Consider the following 15,914-nt stretch of genomic DNA (forward strand, 5'->3'; position numbering starts at 1 on the left):
GGCAAAGTCCACAAAGATCTCTCAGTAGGGGGCAGCCTTATCCAGAGCATGCTCCAGCCTCTCTGAGATACTGAGGGGAAGATTAGACACTCATATTCAAACACATGCACGTTACACGTTTACATCAATACGTCAGCGCCCGGCAAATATGTAGAATAGAATATTCAAATGCATAGAGGTGACTTTATAACTGAAATTAATCCACAAAGCAGCAGCTAAAACCACTACAGAATCCACAATATTGTCTTACATCACAACACAAATAGACAAAAATTAAGAATGTGTGTGTGTGTATCACCTCATACTGGGGGCTGTGTCCCGGGTCATTGGGGACAACGTGGGGACAGATGGCAGGTTGGTGCTGGCTGATCCTGGTGGAAACCAGAGAGCCTCATTATTAATCTGGGAGCAGGACAGGACAGTAGACACACACACACACACACACACACACACACACACACACACACACACACACACACACACACACACACACACACTCCCTCATCCACCTCAATGCATTTCTACATAAAGGAAGGAGTGGAGTATAAATGTGGTTTCTGGAGATAATCCAGTGGTTCATTATTAGCATCATTATCAGAATCAGTATCATTAATAGTATCATTATTAGCATCATTATCAGTATCAGTATCATTAATAGTATCATTATTAGCATCATTATCAGAATCAGTATCATTAATAGTATCATTATTAGCATCATTATCAGTATCATTATTAGCATCATTATCAGTATCAGTAGCATCATTTGTATCATTATTAGCATCATTATCAGTATCATTAGTAGCAGTATCGTTATTAGTATCAGTATCATTATTAGTATCAGTATTAGTATCAATATCATTATTCGTATCAGTATCATTATTCGTATCAGTATCAGTATTCGTATCAATATCATTATAGGTATCAATATTATTAGTATCCGTATCATTATAAGTATCATTATTAGCATCAGTATCATTACTCGTATCAGTATCATTATAAGTATCATTATTAGCATCAGTATCATTATTCGTATCAGTATCATTATTCGTATCAGCACCATTATTCGTATCAGTACCATTATTCGTATCAGCACCATTATTAGTATCAGCACCATTATTAGTATCAGTATAAGTATCATTATTAGCATCAGTATCATTACTCGTATCAGTATCATTATTCGTATCAGTATCATTATTCATAGCAGTATCAGTATCATTATTAGTATCAGTACCATTATTAGTATCAGTATCATTATCATTATTCGTATCAGTATCATTATTAGTATCAGTATCATTATTAGTATCAGTACCTTTATTAGTATCAGTACCATTATTTGTACCGGCATCAGTATTAGTATCAGTATTAGTACCAGCATCAGTATTAGTACCAGCATCAGTATTAGTATCAGTATCATTATTAGTATCAGTACCATTATTCGTATCAGCACCATTATTAGTATCAGCACCATTATTAGTATCAGTATAAGTATCATTATTAGCATCAGTATCATTACTCGTATCAGTATCATTATTCGTATCAGTATCATTATTCGTAGCAGTATCAGTATCATTATTAGTATCATTATTAGTATCAGTATCATTACTCGTATCAGTATCCTTATTCGTATCAATATCATTATTCGTAGCAGTATCAGTATCATTATTAGTATCATTATTAGTATCAGTACCTTTATTAGTATCAGTACCATTATTTGTACCGGCATCAGTATTAGTATCAGTATTAGTACCAGCATCAGTATTAGTACCAGTATCAGTATTAGTATCAGTATCATTATTAGTATCAGCATCAGTATTAGTACCAGCATCAGTATTAGTACCAGCATCAGTATTAGTACCAGTATTAGTATCAGTATCATTATTAGTATCATTATCATTATTAGTATCATTATTATCATCATTATTATCAGTATCATTAATAGTATCATTAATAGTATCATTATTAGTATCATTAATAGTATCATTATTAGCATCATTATCAGTATCATTATCAGTATCAGTATCATTATTAGTATCAGTATCATTATTAGTATCAGTATCATTATTAGCATCATTATCAGTATCATTATTAGTATCAGTATCATTATTAGCATCATTATTAGTATCAGTAGCATTATTAGTATCAGTATCATTATTAGCATCATTATCATCATCATTATTAGTATCAGTATCATTATTAGCATCATTATTAGTATCAGTATCATTATTAGTATCATTATCATCATCATTATTAGTATCAGTATCATTATTAGTATCATTATCATCATCATTATTAGTATCAGTATCATTATTAGCATCATTATCATCATCATTATTAGCATCATTATTAGTATCAGTATCATTATTAGTATCAGTATCATTATTAACATCATTATTAGTATCAGTATCATTATTAGTATCAGTATCATTATTAACATCATTATTAGTATCAGTATCATTATTAGCATCATTATTAGTATCAGTATCGTTATTAGTATCAGTAGCATTATTAGTATCAATATCATTATTAGCATCATTATCAGTATCATTATTAACATCATTATTAGTATCAGTAGCATTATTAGTATCAGCATCATTATTATCATCATTATTAGCATCATTATTAGTATCAGTAGCATTATTAGTATCAGTACCATATTAGCATCATTATTAGCATCATTATTAGTATCAGTATCATTATTAGTATCAGTATCATTATTAGTATCAGTACCATATTAGCATCATTATTAGCATCATTATTAGTATCAGTAGCATTATTAGTATCAGTACCATATTAGCATCATTATTAGCATCATTATTAGTATCAGTATCATTATTAGTATCAGTAGCATTATTAGTATCAGTACCATATTAGCATCATTATTAGCATCATTATCAGTATCGTTATTAGTATCAGTATCATTATTAGTACCAGCATCAGTATTAGTACCAGCATCAGTATTAGTATCAGTATCATTATTAGTACCAGCATCAGTATTAGTATCAATATCATTATTCATATCAATATCATTATTAGCATCATTATCAGTATCATTATTAGCATCATTATTAGTATCAGTATCATTATTAGCATCAGTATCGTTATTAGTATCAGTATCATTATTAGTACCGGCATCAGTATTAGTATCTGTATTAGTATCAATATCATTATTCATATCAATATCATTATTCGTATCAATATCATTATTCGTATCAGTATCATTATTAGTATCAGTATCATTATTAGTATCAGTATCATTATTAGTATCAGTAGCATCATTATTATCATCATTATTAGTATCAGTATCATTATTAGTATCAGTATCATTATTAGTATCAGTATCATTATTAGTATCAGTACCATATTAGCATCATTATTAGCATCATTATTAGTATCAGTATCATTATTAGTATCAGTAGCATTATTAGTATCAGTAGCATTATTAGCATCATTATTAGCATCATTATTAGTATCAATATCGTTATTAGTATCAGTATCGTTATTAGTATCAGTATTAGTATCAGTACCATTACTAGTCTGATAGCAGGATATGACAATACATTGGCCCTCCTCCACACCAATACATTACTGCACTGAAGGAACGAGTGCCTCAATAAATCTGTTTTGAGGGTTTCCATTCTAATGTTCCAGAACGGGTGGATGTATGTGTGTGTGGGATAAGTGTAGTGTAATTGTCTGGTGTTAGATAGTGGATGATGTAGAGCTGCCTCCGTACAGCTTCCTTCCACTTGGGCACAGATCATTTTGTTCATGTATGGCCTAATTAATGCTACATTCATCAGGGAATATTCATGCAGATTGTTTTTACAAACCAGCATGGATATTAGCAGGTTTTTCTTTTACACACCACTATGCATACAGGATTTGTTTGCCTTTTGAGCTGATTTTGGACTGAACAATTTCAAAATGTTCCGGTAAATAATTAAAATTATTTTATATAAAGTAAGCAAAAAAGTATACTTTTTTTAATTAACACATTTGCTTTCATCGCTTTGGGCGCATATTCATGAAATGACTTCCAGATGCTTTACGACACCGTCCTCGCGGCAGAGACACACGAGTCTATAACGTCTACAAAGCACAACGTTTGATTGATCTGGCAATAAATTCTATTTCACTGTCGCCCATAAATTCCATAATGCCCGGCAGAATACATGGAGGCGAATCCTCTGGTGTTCGGTGGGCTTGTTTTCCCAGCCGTAAGGGAAGGTCTCAGAGCGGGGATAACTCTTAGGGAATGACAGGCTGTGGACTGGAATGTGTGTGTGTGGACACGGGGCCCCGTCTTTAAGCACCACTGTGCTGTGTGGCCCGTTGAGAGGCTCCTGGTGGACATGAAGTAGCTCCTTCAAACAGTGGAGGAGTAAATTAACTTCTCTCTATTAATCCTCCCACTGGCCCCCCTTAAACACACACACACACACACACACACACACACACTCCTCTCAAAACGCACACACACACTTACGCAAACATTTCCCACCTAAAACACACACACACACATATAAAACATGCTCTATCCACACACAGAACATGAAAGGAAATGTCAATAGGTCTTCTGCCCAGTGTTTACCGACTGTCACCATGGACTAAAGGAGTCCTACTCCACTCAATAGACAAGACTGCATAGAAAACCATGTGGACTTGATATAGTTTATACATGAATCTATGATTCTATAACTTGTTAAGCATAATTTATCATTCATATACACTGTATAATTCCTAGTTCTACGACACACAGATCACTCGTTCTTTACCTAATGTCAACATGGCATTATCACATTTAAGCCAAACCTAAATAAATACCCCATTAAGACAGAATAAAAGTCCGCATTAGTGCTGCAGTCTGAGTACTGTACTATATAGTGTGACAGTGATCCCTGATAACACACTAATCCTGTAATAATGCTGCTCGGTCTGCCTGCTCTGCTGTGTTCCAGGCTAACTGGATTACACAGCGTGGAGGGAACATTCAGAAAGACACACTGAAATACTATCCTACATTTTAGTCATCTAGCAGACGCTCTTATCCAGAGTGACTTACAGGAGCAATGAGGGTTAAGTGCCTTGCTCAAGGGCACATCGGCAGATTTTTCACCTAGTTGGCTCGGGGATTACAGCCCCAACGCTCTTAACCACTAGGCTACCTGCCACCTTATACTGAGGGACTCATCTATGGAACCTAACATAGAAGTACTGCGAAGGCTTAAGGAGGCTGATTAGGGACTGTGGTATCAACACAGGTTTTAGGAAGAGGATAAGACGACTCTTTTACTTTCAGATAAGCTGCAAAGCACATCTTACGTGATATTTTGAAAGTTCAATATCTTGAAAACTTCACTGCGGACAAGCAAAACATTTCGGGACTGTATCAACAGTGGACTAATGAAACAAATGGCAAAACATTTTTTTTTGACAGGTATTTTCCTTGGGCTTGGCTAGCTGGAATTCTTGGTGTTGTCACCGACTTCTCCTTTGATGCAGCTCTGACGTGCCATCTCCGTAGCATGGTAACCTTACTGCTGGGACACCTAACATACCTCCTAATGTCTGGGACTCACCGGCTGCAGCCTCAGCGGTGGTGCTCTGGGAGGCATCGCCTGTGGAAACCACGGCAACGTTGTTGACTGGTGTCCCGGCGGCCCCCACAGCAGCGGTGGCTGATGGGACAGGAGTGGAGGAGCCTGGGGACGGAGCCCCGCCCACCTTCTTGGGCGCCACCCGAACGCTTCTGTAAAAGATGAGTAAATATGAAAACGTGTGTTGAATACTATTACACATTAGAAAATCCATTCCTTGAGACATCTGAATAACTAAGGACATAAGAACAGAACTTTTGTCATTCTAGAATATAAACAATAGTGATGTCAGTTTAGTAGGCATACTGCATAGTGAGATGTGATTGATAAGACAGGCTGCAGCATGCGAAAACAACAGTACAGGATCCCATTTAGACAGTAGAGTCATTAGAGGCCTATTTCCCTGACACAGAATATTCAGTAATGGCTGCATCCATCTTGCCTGAAATCGATTGGCTCCCTGCAACACTCACTCAGTAAGTCAGTAAACATTGTGATTTATTAACGGAAGGTCCACCATTACAAATAATATTAAATCTTCAATACATTGTTAGGGATGTGACCACGACAACATACAAAATTGGAAAATGTGGATTCTGGCTCGGGAGACAAATGGAGCACACACGACAGAAAAGTAGGAATTCCTGATAAATAAATCTGATATATTTTGGTAATCAGCTGGAAGGAATAGATCATTCAAAGGTATCAGCAGATGAACCTGCTCTTTCTTACACAATATATCTCAAAGAAAAGAAGCTACCGCACATTGTTCTTGCTATGTATCCCATTTGTTTTGAGCCAACAGTTGGGACACAGCCTTTGTAGTGGTTTTACTCCTCTACTATTGTTTTAAACACATGGATAACAGACATGGTCATAGACCCACAGCAGAAGCTGTAGTAAACTACTTTACTCTTAGGATACCTTCGGTTACACTAGGGGTGGGCAACATGCGGCCCGCGGACAGGATGCGGCCCGCAAGCCCATTCATTCTGTGTCCCGCTGGAGGTTTGGTTAGGGGGGGGTTTTGGTTAAAAAGCACTCCAGGACACTCTTGAACGTCTACAAATAGATAGAAGGTACGTAGACGTTATAATGACCCTATATGTTTACACTGTATCCCTGTCCTCAAGGTCCCTACTGTATACTATGGGCCAGTGTTGGAGGTCCTGGTCTACCCCCATCCAAAACACAGTGGTCTGTGTAGGTTACAGATGAAGTGGACGTCGATTAAGGCAGGGGGTTTGGGTTAAATGCGGAAGACACATTTCAGTTGAATGCATTCAGTTGTACAACTGACTAGGTCTCCCCCCTTTCCCTGACCAATGCTGTATCACTATATCTCTACAGTATGGGTCCTAGTGTAATACCATACGTAACATATAGTGGTCTGGTGTGCTACTTGAGTCACAGGTTACCAATACCAGTGTATCCCTCTCCCTAGGGGCCAGTGCTGTAGGAGACCTGGTGCTCTCATATCAATAACATCCTTACAGGAAGAGAGCGGAAACAGCGTCTGGATAAAGCTGTCAGTTTAAACTAGGCTCCCTGACAGGCCAGTGGCCCTATCAAAGTAGACCTGGGCCTTCTTATCAGTGCTGACACAGAGGGAGCATGGCCTAATCACTACCTACTGGTCAAACACACACACACACAAACACAGAGAGAGAGAGAAACTCACACACACAGAGAAACACACTCAGAGAGGAGTATGTATACTGGGCTTCAGTAGCTCCGCAGACAGAAAGCTGGCGTTGGTATCAAAGCAGGGCCTGGATGATTTAAGACGGCAGATGACACACATTAGGCTGAAGGTACTTTGGATGTTAAACACTGACTGGTTCTGACCCCGCTGTGATCTATGCTGCAGGATGATACAGTCTGGCTGCAGAAATACCAGCAACGGTTTAGTCTACTGTCTTCACACACACTGTTTAGTACATACAGGTAATGTTTTAGCTACTTCTGCTGAATGCACTTATGTAGGAGACCTGTCCGTTACTATCCGTTCCTCTGGATAAGAGTGTTTTACATAATTTCTCAAATGAAAACAATGTATTCCACAATGATAGTTGTCTTATTTGGTGTTGTAGTCTTATTTCTAGAACAGGGAATTATTGTGGAATACATTGTTTTCATTTGAGAAATTATGCCAAACACTTATGTCCGTAATGTATATTGTAAATTCCTTCCAATCCATCATTGAACAGGAATCAACCTATGCTGGCTATTTTCATGCATATCACAGGTTTATTGCCAATATGTCCGCTCTATAATTGTGGTACTGTATAACCATCTGCGTTCCAATGTTGAATCTGTGACATTATGACTTAAAGGGACAGTTCACCCAAATGACAAAACAAGGTATGACAGCAATCCACACTTTGGTTAAGTTTCCTTGGCATTGTTTACACATGCTAACGCTTTAGCATTTGTGGCACAAATCCCATTTATGTCATGGGACCGATATTAGCATTTTTCGCACATCATGTCCAAATCATTTATAAGTTTACTTTGTTGAGCTTCACAATCAATTTGAGATACTTTCGGATGATTTGGCACCAAACAATCGAATATCGCCCAATGACTTGGATTTGTGCCACAACAGTGCGATAAAGTTCGAATGACACAGTTTCATGCGTGCAACATCTAAAAGACCTGCATCATTACACAGAGCTCTGCCATTTCTAAAAGGACCGATTTGTTTATGGAGCCTTTGCTAATGTTAATACGTGGTCCATAGTGCAGAACGAAAGACGTGTATGGCGATGCTGGGGGGGATACGTTTCAAAACCAAGTGAAATCACACAAAAGAGGACTCTTCTATAACATGCTCCTTTACATAAAAAAAAATTGAGATTTGGATGTAAACCGTCAACTTCACCTCAGCCCTTAATTAATGGCCCTACTTCTGAACAGTAAAGGACAGAAGAAATAGGAATTAATACGCTAGCTAATTAGCCTCGGCTCACAGTCAAAAACCCACCCACTATTCTGCTTTACGCTTAACCTATTTGTAGATGGAACAATCAAATGGGAGGACTCTCCAGGACCCTAGCTTGCTAAGCAGTAACTTTATACACAGGCGCTCACTTTCTCACTCACACTTTCAGCCTGTAAGCACATTCCTCCATTCAACTCTTAGGAATAGCAGAGATTAATGAAATTGCTTGTGTTTACAAGGCGGCAAGCCCGGTTATTGGTTAAAACCTCTAAATTATTCAGGCCCTGACAACCCGAAGCCCAGAGAGCCCAGAGCTTTGCTTCTCCCAGCTCCTCTCCTGGTCGTGGGTTTAACAGTAACAGCCAAGCACCTGCTCTGACGGCTGATTAATCGACAGGGGCGGGGGCTCAACGATAAGTGTAGCAATAACCTAACTGAATAATTTAAAGGCCTGAGTTGCTGGGGAACAGATGGAGAACCTAACACTGAACTCCCAACCCTGTACCGCCACCCACACCCACACCCCTCCCATGGGCTTGACATAGCCTGGCTTCTTACTCATAACCAGTGCAGAGAACCAGACCATGGTCTCTCCTGTCTCTCTCCCGCCGCTGTCGACACCTCTCCCTGGGTGCTTCACATCAGCACCACCCCTGATACTAGTGACTCCCGTCCAATCTAGTCAGTATCTGACCAGCCAGGTTAACTGATAGGCCTTTACCTTCTGGTATGACTTAGAGTAGACATATCTGGCACTGCCCTTCTGATGGCCATAGTACAGAGTATGTCAATTATTTAATCATCCAACACGTCACGCAATACTAGCTAAACATGTTCACGTATCGTGTTTTCAAACATGGTTCACACTGCAAAAGAACAACAGGCCATTAGTCAGAATCCACATGGGAATTGTTAAGTGGGCTGAACTATATTTTTAATTCCCAAGTGGACGTTGAGGTTAGCATTAGATCTCACCACAGATGAGCTTAACAGGACACATTGTAAATATCCAGATGAATGCTAACTGCATGTCTCATACTGTTGCCCCTCCAGAGAGGCGCCCCCCCCCCCCATTCTCCTGTTTATCCTTATGGCTTATTCATGTAAGGGGATGGGGGTGGGGGCCCCAGCAGCTATCTGTCTGTCTGTGTCCCATGCAGTCTGGCTTTGATCTTCCTCCTCTCCCTGCATGCGCCCTGTGCATGTGAATCATGCCTCCTGTGTTCTTTATACCCCCACAACAACAACCCTTCCCAACCTCCCAACGGTCTACCCGTCACTTTCAGTCACAGCGTCCGGCTGGACATGGCCTTGATGACATCAGTGATTAAAGACAGTAGTGTTTGGCCTGAGGACAGCAGAGGTGGTGAGAAAGAAGGGAGAGATGAGGCACCCTCCATGTCTCTCCCAGTGACAGGGGATCACACTAAAGGTTCCTTTGTTCAAGGAGGCCCATTGTCATCTATCTGGTCTGACAAGTATCTCTGTCATGGCAGTATGCTGTTTGTTGATCACAGTATGTTCAAGTGCCAATGAGCAACTAGCCATGATATTTGCGCCAATAAATTCCTTGCAATTCCTTACCACAAAACATCACATTTTCAACATGGCGATCTTTATGCAAGCATAAGTCCAACTTACAGCATTCAAAATGCCTTACTAACGCAAATGTCAAACTAACACCCACATTGGCTGCTGTAACATGCCATGTAAATCACACTGTTATTCTTCCTCCCGTAGATGACTGTTTACCGGGGCTCTGGTTAGCATCAGCAAATATTTGTAGACTTTGTCATAACAGGGGCATATCCCCGAGACGAATGTATGTATGGTAGAATCTAGCCTACTGGGCTCCATCTCTCTGCCTAGTAAATAAATCAGAGTGATACTTCACCCTCTGACCCCCGCCATTTTTATCTGGGAGATCCTGCTTTTTCCACGCCTGTAAATTTAAGACCCTGGGACCAGTTATTTGGATGGGGGAAGGCCGGTTGGTTCCCATGTTTTGGCGTAGGTGTCAGTCTGTCTGTCTACACAGGCTGTCTGTCTGCACCGCTGTCACTGAGACGTCCAGGACTTTATGATGAACTACTGCTGTGTGTTTGAGCCTGAGGTACCTGAGCAGAGCTGGGCGATAAGAACAATAATCCATATTGCGATAAATTGCCCTAATTGATGTGATAACAATAACTAAAACGATAGCTTTATAATAGTCATGTACACCACAGTTAAATCATTTACACTACTATTACTAGTTTGATGGTTGTAGCCATTAATTGTCACATTTACAAATCACTCATATTAGCAAATGTATTTCATTTCAAACTTCACATTTTTTCTAGAAAAGGCTACTTATCATCATGAACGATATCAGCAAAATGCCTGCGATAAGTGATCGGTGGTGTCAAAAAAAACAAAAGTTTATCGTCCCAGCTCCATTCCGAACCATTTAGTGATCAGATTCATTTATATCATAGAGAAGTCTCTGTTTTATTATTGTCAGAATCATATTAATTTGTTGTCTTAAAAAGATGACTCAACTCTAAAATAAATACTTTCTGGGAACTATTTTAACCATTTCAAATACACCTACATACTTATGCAGTTTGGGTATGCTCTGATGGAATTTCCCTACCATCTGAGTGAAAATGAAAAGCTAAAAGTCTGCACTGTAGAGATTAGAGTAGACCTGAGAGAGAGGAGTAGGGGAGAGCAGAGCCCAGACCTGAACACAGACGGCAGAGATTAGAGTAGACCTGAGAGAGAGGAGTAGGGAGAGCAGAGCCCAGACCTGAACACAGACGGTAGATATTAGAGTAGACCTGAGAGAGAGAGGAGCAGGGAGAGCAGAGCCCAGACCTCAACACAGACAGTAGAGAGTAGACCTGAGAGAGAGAGGAGCAGGGGAGAGCAGAGCCCAGACCTCAACACAGACAGTAGAGAGTAGACCTGAGAGAGAGAGGAGCAGGGGAGAGCAGAGCCCAGACCTCAACACAGACAGTAGAGAGTAGACCTGAGAGAGAGAGGAGCAGGGGAGAGCAGAGCCCAGACCTGAACACAGACAGTAGAGAGTAGACCTGAGAGAGAGAGGAGCAGGGGAGAGCAGAGCCCAGACCTCAACACAGAGGGTAGAGAGTAGACCTGAGAGAGAGAGGAGCAGGGGAGAGCAGAGCCCAGACCTGAACACAGACAGTAGAGAGTAGACCTGAGAGAGAGAGGAGCAGGGGAGAGCAGAGCCCAGACCTGAACACAGACGGTAGAGATTAGAGTAGACCTGAGAGAGAGAGGAGCAGGGGAGAGCAGAGCCCAGACCTGAACACAGACAGTAGAGAGTAGACCTGAGAGAGAGAGGAGCAGGGGAGAGCAGAGCCCAGACCTGAACACAGAGCACAGCCACGCAGTAGAGAGTAGACCTGAGAGAGAGAGGAGCAGGGGAGAGCAGAGCCCAGACCTGAACACAGAGCACAGCCACGCAGTAGAGAGCAGAGCCCAGACCTGAACACAGAGCACAGCCACGCAGTAGAGAGCAGAGCCCAGACCTCAACACAGAGCACAGCCACGCAGTAGAGAGCAGAGCCCAGACCTCAACACAGAGCACAGCCACGCAGTAGAGAGCAGGAACCATCAAGATAACCAGGCATCTCCGAGCCAGAGGTTTCAGGGTCTGTGAGGGTAGGAGGATCCTGGTGGGAGATAAAGGTAGAAGACCAGAGGAGGGGTGTGCTGACCTGGGAACCCCAGCCCCCGGGCCTTCATCTCTGGGTTAGAGGGGCCGGGAGCTGCCTGGGCTGGGGCCAGCTGGGGTTCTGACTGGGGCTCCCCGTGGCGAGGTAGAGCTGTTACTCTATGCTCTCCAGCTCTCCTCCTCTCCAACGCTAACGGCCCTGGGAGCCGCTCTAATCCCACCAGATATGAGGAGTGCCCAGAGTCCTGACAAAGCATTCCACAGATAAAGAGGCTGAGGATCACAGGGATGCCTCGGAATTCCCACCGATTGGAAGAGGAGTAGTGTGGCGGGGTGGAAGAGGGAGGGGAGGTGATGGAGAAACGCTTTCTTTCTTCCTTGGCATGAGAACCTTGACTAGGTGTCTCTCTTCCTGTGGAGGGGGATCTTGTTCTCTCTTTCCCGCCGCCGCTCTTTTCCCTCTCCCTCGCTCTTTCCCTCTCCCTCGCTCTTCCCCCTCCCCGCTTCTTTCCCTCTCCCTTTACGCCTCTCCCTCGCTCTTTCCCTCTCCCTTTCTCTCTCTTCCTGCTTCCTTTGTGTCTGGTGTGCTACAGGGACATTTCCCCCAAATACAAACCAGACCTCGTCCTCAGTCCGTCCGTCAGCTCTCTCTCACTTAGAGATGTCTGTATAGTCTGTATAGGTACAGTATACCCACCCACACACAGCAGCGCGCCTTGGGTTCCCCACTAAGTCTCTGACCGCCGCCCCTCACTCCATAGGGGATCCATCTAGCCAGCTTCTCTTTCCTTATTATAGTACCAGAGAGACAGACAGCCTAGCCCACGGTGCAGACAGAGAGAAAGAAAGACCGGGAGAGAGAGAGACGAAAAAGAGAAGCTATTAAATATCAGTGACAAGGTGAAAAGAAACAGCTTCCTGCTGGCTGCCACAGAGTCGTCTTTTAGATCACTCTCTCTCTCTTTCCCCTCTTACTCTCTCTCTTCCTCTCTGCCTCTGGCAGATGCCTCGATTGTTTTGATGTGTTTTCCTGAAGACAGGTACTTTGTAGCCCTGTTTATTTGTGTTGAGAAGCCACGTCGACAGGCAAACCAGGGAGCTACAGGGATGGGATCGGGGGGGATACAAGAGTTTAAAAAAGGGGGTCTGTGATGGTAGTGGGTTTCTGTTGTGATGCTTCCTCGCCTTCACTTAGTACATGTTCATGTTGGACCGTTTCAAGGTAGGGAGGTGAGGGGTTAAGAGCTGTGAGGCTGTGAACCGTGTCAAGAGGTATTTAAAAAGTTAGCAGACTCCGATACAGAGATCAGCCTTTGAGAGACTGACCCCTGATTCTAAAACTCTGTGGCCCACGCACCTGTCAAAGGATCTGAACTGGTTGGGGTTGTTTCCCAGGCAGCTCCCAGGAAGGCCGGCGGCAGAAGGCTGGGGTCCACCATGATGTCATCAGCAGGCGCCGAGACCAGGCTGCGCAGGATGTCCTTCACGTTCTTCCGCCCCTGGCGTCCGCCGTGGGGTTGTCTCTGACCCTGACCTCTGAGGAGAGGGTGGACAGGGCCCTCGGACACGGCGTCGGGCCCTGGGCGGTGGTGTCCGCCTCGCTGGGGGCCACGGAGCTATGGTCATCCCGATGCCAGAGTCTCGGCGACGGAGGGACACACTGCTCTCCAGGTCGGCATTACTGTCTGATGGGAGGAATCATTAAAGGAGGTTTATAAACGTTGAGAAAAACCTGAACCTTCTACGTGCTTCAAAAATTACTTTGAGAATCTACTACAGTAATTGTAAACTACTTTAAAGACTATCAACACACCAGTACATTTCAAGGCACAATCAAGACAATTGGAAATTCCATATATAAGTCATGTATAAGAGAGAGATTGACATGTTGAGGGATGGACACTTGGCTAGATGGAGCTCCTCTGCGTAGCTATATGGGTGAGGTGTGTACCTGCGCTCCTGGCAGACTGGCTGCGCTGGGGGAGCTTCTTGTCGTTTTGGGGCTCCAGGATGTCTCGGTACTTGGACACCATGAGAACAGAGATGAAGTAAACCACAGCCAGGGCCAAGAACTGAGCCTGCTTACTGTCCTCCTTTACCCAAACACACACAACATGCAACACAGCTATAATACAGCACACCGCCAGTCTGAAATATGTTTGAGTATGTACAGATGTAGGATCTTAATTTGACCACCCTGTTGCAGAAGAACTGGTGGAGCAATGCAGGAATTTTTTTACTTGTAGTGTATTTAAGGTTTTAATAAGGCTTCTGAAATGTGTAATTTCCACTTTGAAATTTCAGACTTGATTTTCAACATTTCCTGTTGCTGCAGGAACAGTTTCCTGCTGTAGCAAACTGGCTCAAATTAAGATCCTACATCTACACAGTATTTTAAAGAAAATCATGGGGTCTTCCAAAAAGACAGCAATAACAAGTTTTTACAATGCATAGGTACTGTTATTTATTTGAAAAGTTGACTCATCTCAACCTCAATCTTTATCAAAGCTTTGTAAACTCACGATATCTCTGAAGACCACGGCTCTGAGGCGGTTGATGTCCATTTCCTGTAGCAGACGGTCCATGTCTCTGATGGGAGACATCCCTCCTGTCACAACATCAACAGGGCTCTGCAGGTGTAGAACACACGCACACACGGACACGCAGGCAAGCACACATAGAGAGACCGACACGCACAGACACACACATAATAATGTAAGCAACTGTTGCTGGTTAATGCTGAAAATACCATCATCGGTTTTTATATTCTACCCACTGTCCAAAACTAGACTTCTCTGTAAGTCGAAGACATCACAAATGATAACGGATTGTCATGGAAGGTGTATGTGTTAGCAGAGGTCAACCTCAACGGCCCATTCCACCACCAGTAGAGTGTTGGAAATCAACCCATGGGAGGTGTATGTGTTAGCAGAGGTCAACCAACGGCCCATTCCACCACCAGTAGAGTGTTGGAAATCAACCCATGGGAGGTGTATGTGTTAGCAGAGGTCAACCTCAACGGCCCATTCCACCACCAGTAGAGTGTTGGAAATCATCCCATGAGAGGTGTATGTGTTAGCAGAGGTCAACCACAACGGCCCATTCCACCACCAGTAGTGTTGGAAATCAACCCATGGAAGGTGTATGTGTTAGCAGAGGTCAACCTCAACGGCCCATTCCACCACCAGTAGAGTGTTGGAAATCATCCCATGGGAGGTGTATGTGTTAGCAGAGGTCAACTCAACCCCATTCCACCACCAGTAGAGTGTTGGAAATCATCCCATGGAGGTGTATAGTTGGCCAGTCCACATACAGTACAGTATCTGCTCCATTCAGTGGGATGTTGTGTTTCAACCCAGTAGCCATTCGAGTGTTGGAAATCATCCCATGGGAAGTGTATAGTTGGCCAGTCCACACAGTACAGTGTTGCCACATTCAGTGGGATGTTGTGTTTCCCCAGTAGCTTCGAGTGTTGGAAATCATCCCATGGGAGGTGTATAGTTGGCCAGTCCACATACAGTACAGTATCTGCCCCATTCAGTGGGATGTTGTGTTTCCCCAGTAGCTCGAGTGTTGGAAATCATCCCATGGGAAGTGTATAGTTGGCCAGTCCACATACAGTACAGTATCTGCCCCATTCAGTGGGGATGTTGTGTTTCCCTTGAGACTCAGACCCTTAACATAATGG

At 42.6% G+C, this 15,914-nt stretch overlaps 2 protein-coding genes across 2 annotated transcripts in view; both read right to left on the reverse strand.

Annotated features, from left to right (window-relative positions):
- On the reverse strand, positions 1–14,829 carry LOC135561611 (lipopolysaccharide-responsive and beige-like anchor protein). Its single transcript, XM_065003328.1, has 7 exons — positions 14,749–14,829; positions 14,178–14,319; positions 13,805–13,911; positions 13,584–13,755; positions 5,580–5,749; positions 299–371; positions 1–70 (listed from the first exon to the last, which is right to left on the reverse strand). Exons 1-6 carry the CDS (start codon positions 14,827–14,829, stop codon positions 324–326), a joined length of 720 nt encoding a protein of 239 aa, XP_064859400.1. The 3' UTR covers positions 1–70; positions 299–323.
- Positions 14,755–15,914, reverse strand: part of LOC135561552 (lipopolysaccharide-responsive and beige-like anchor protein) — a 13,858-nt gene continuing 12,698 nt past the window's right edge. Inside the window, exon 6 of the mRNA XM_065003260.1 lies at positions 14,755–14,856. Within this exon, the coding sequence (XP_064859332.1) occupies positions 14,838–14,856 (19 nt within the window). The 3' untranslated portion in view covers positions 14,755–14,837. The remainder of the gene's footprint in view (positions 14,857–15,914) is intronic.

This window comes from Oncorhynchus nerka, linkage group LG18, assembly GCF_034236695.1.
Source record: "Oncorhynchus nerka isolate Pitt River linkage group LG18, Oner_Uvic_2.0, whole genome shotgun sequence".
NCBI lineage: Eukaryota > Metazoa > Chordata > Actinopteri > Salmoniformes > Salmonidae > Oncorhynchus > Oncorhynchus nerka.

Coding starts and splice junctions, on each gene's coding strand:
- LOC135561611 (XM_065003328.1), bottom strand. CDS start 14,829: ATGTCTCCCATCAGAGACATGGACCGTCTGCTACAGGAAATGGACATC. Junction 13,912..14,177: donor CCAGTCTGCCAGGAGCGCAG/GTACACACCTCA, acceptor TCCTCCCATCAG/ACAGTAATGCCGACCTGGAG. Junction 5,750..13,583: donor CAGTTCAGATCCTTTGACAG/GTGCGTGGGCCA, acceptor CATCTTTTACAG/AAGCGTTCGGGTGGCGCCCA.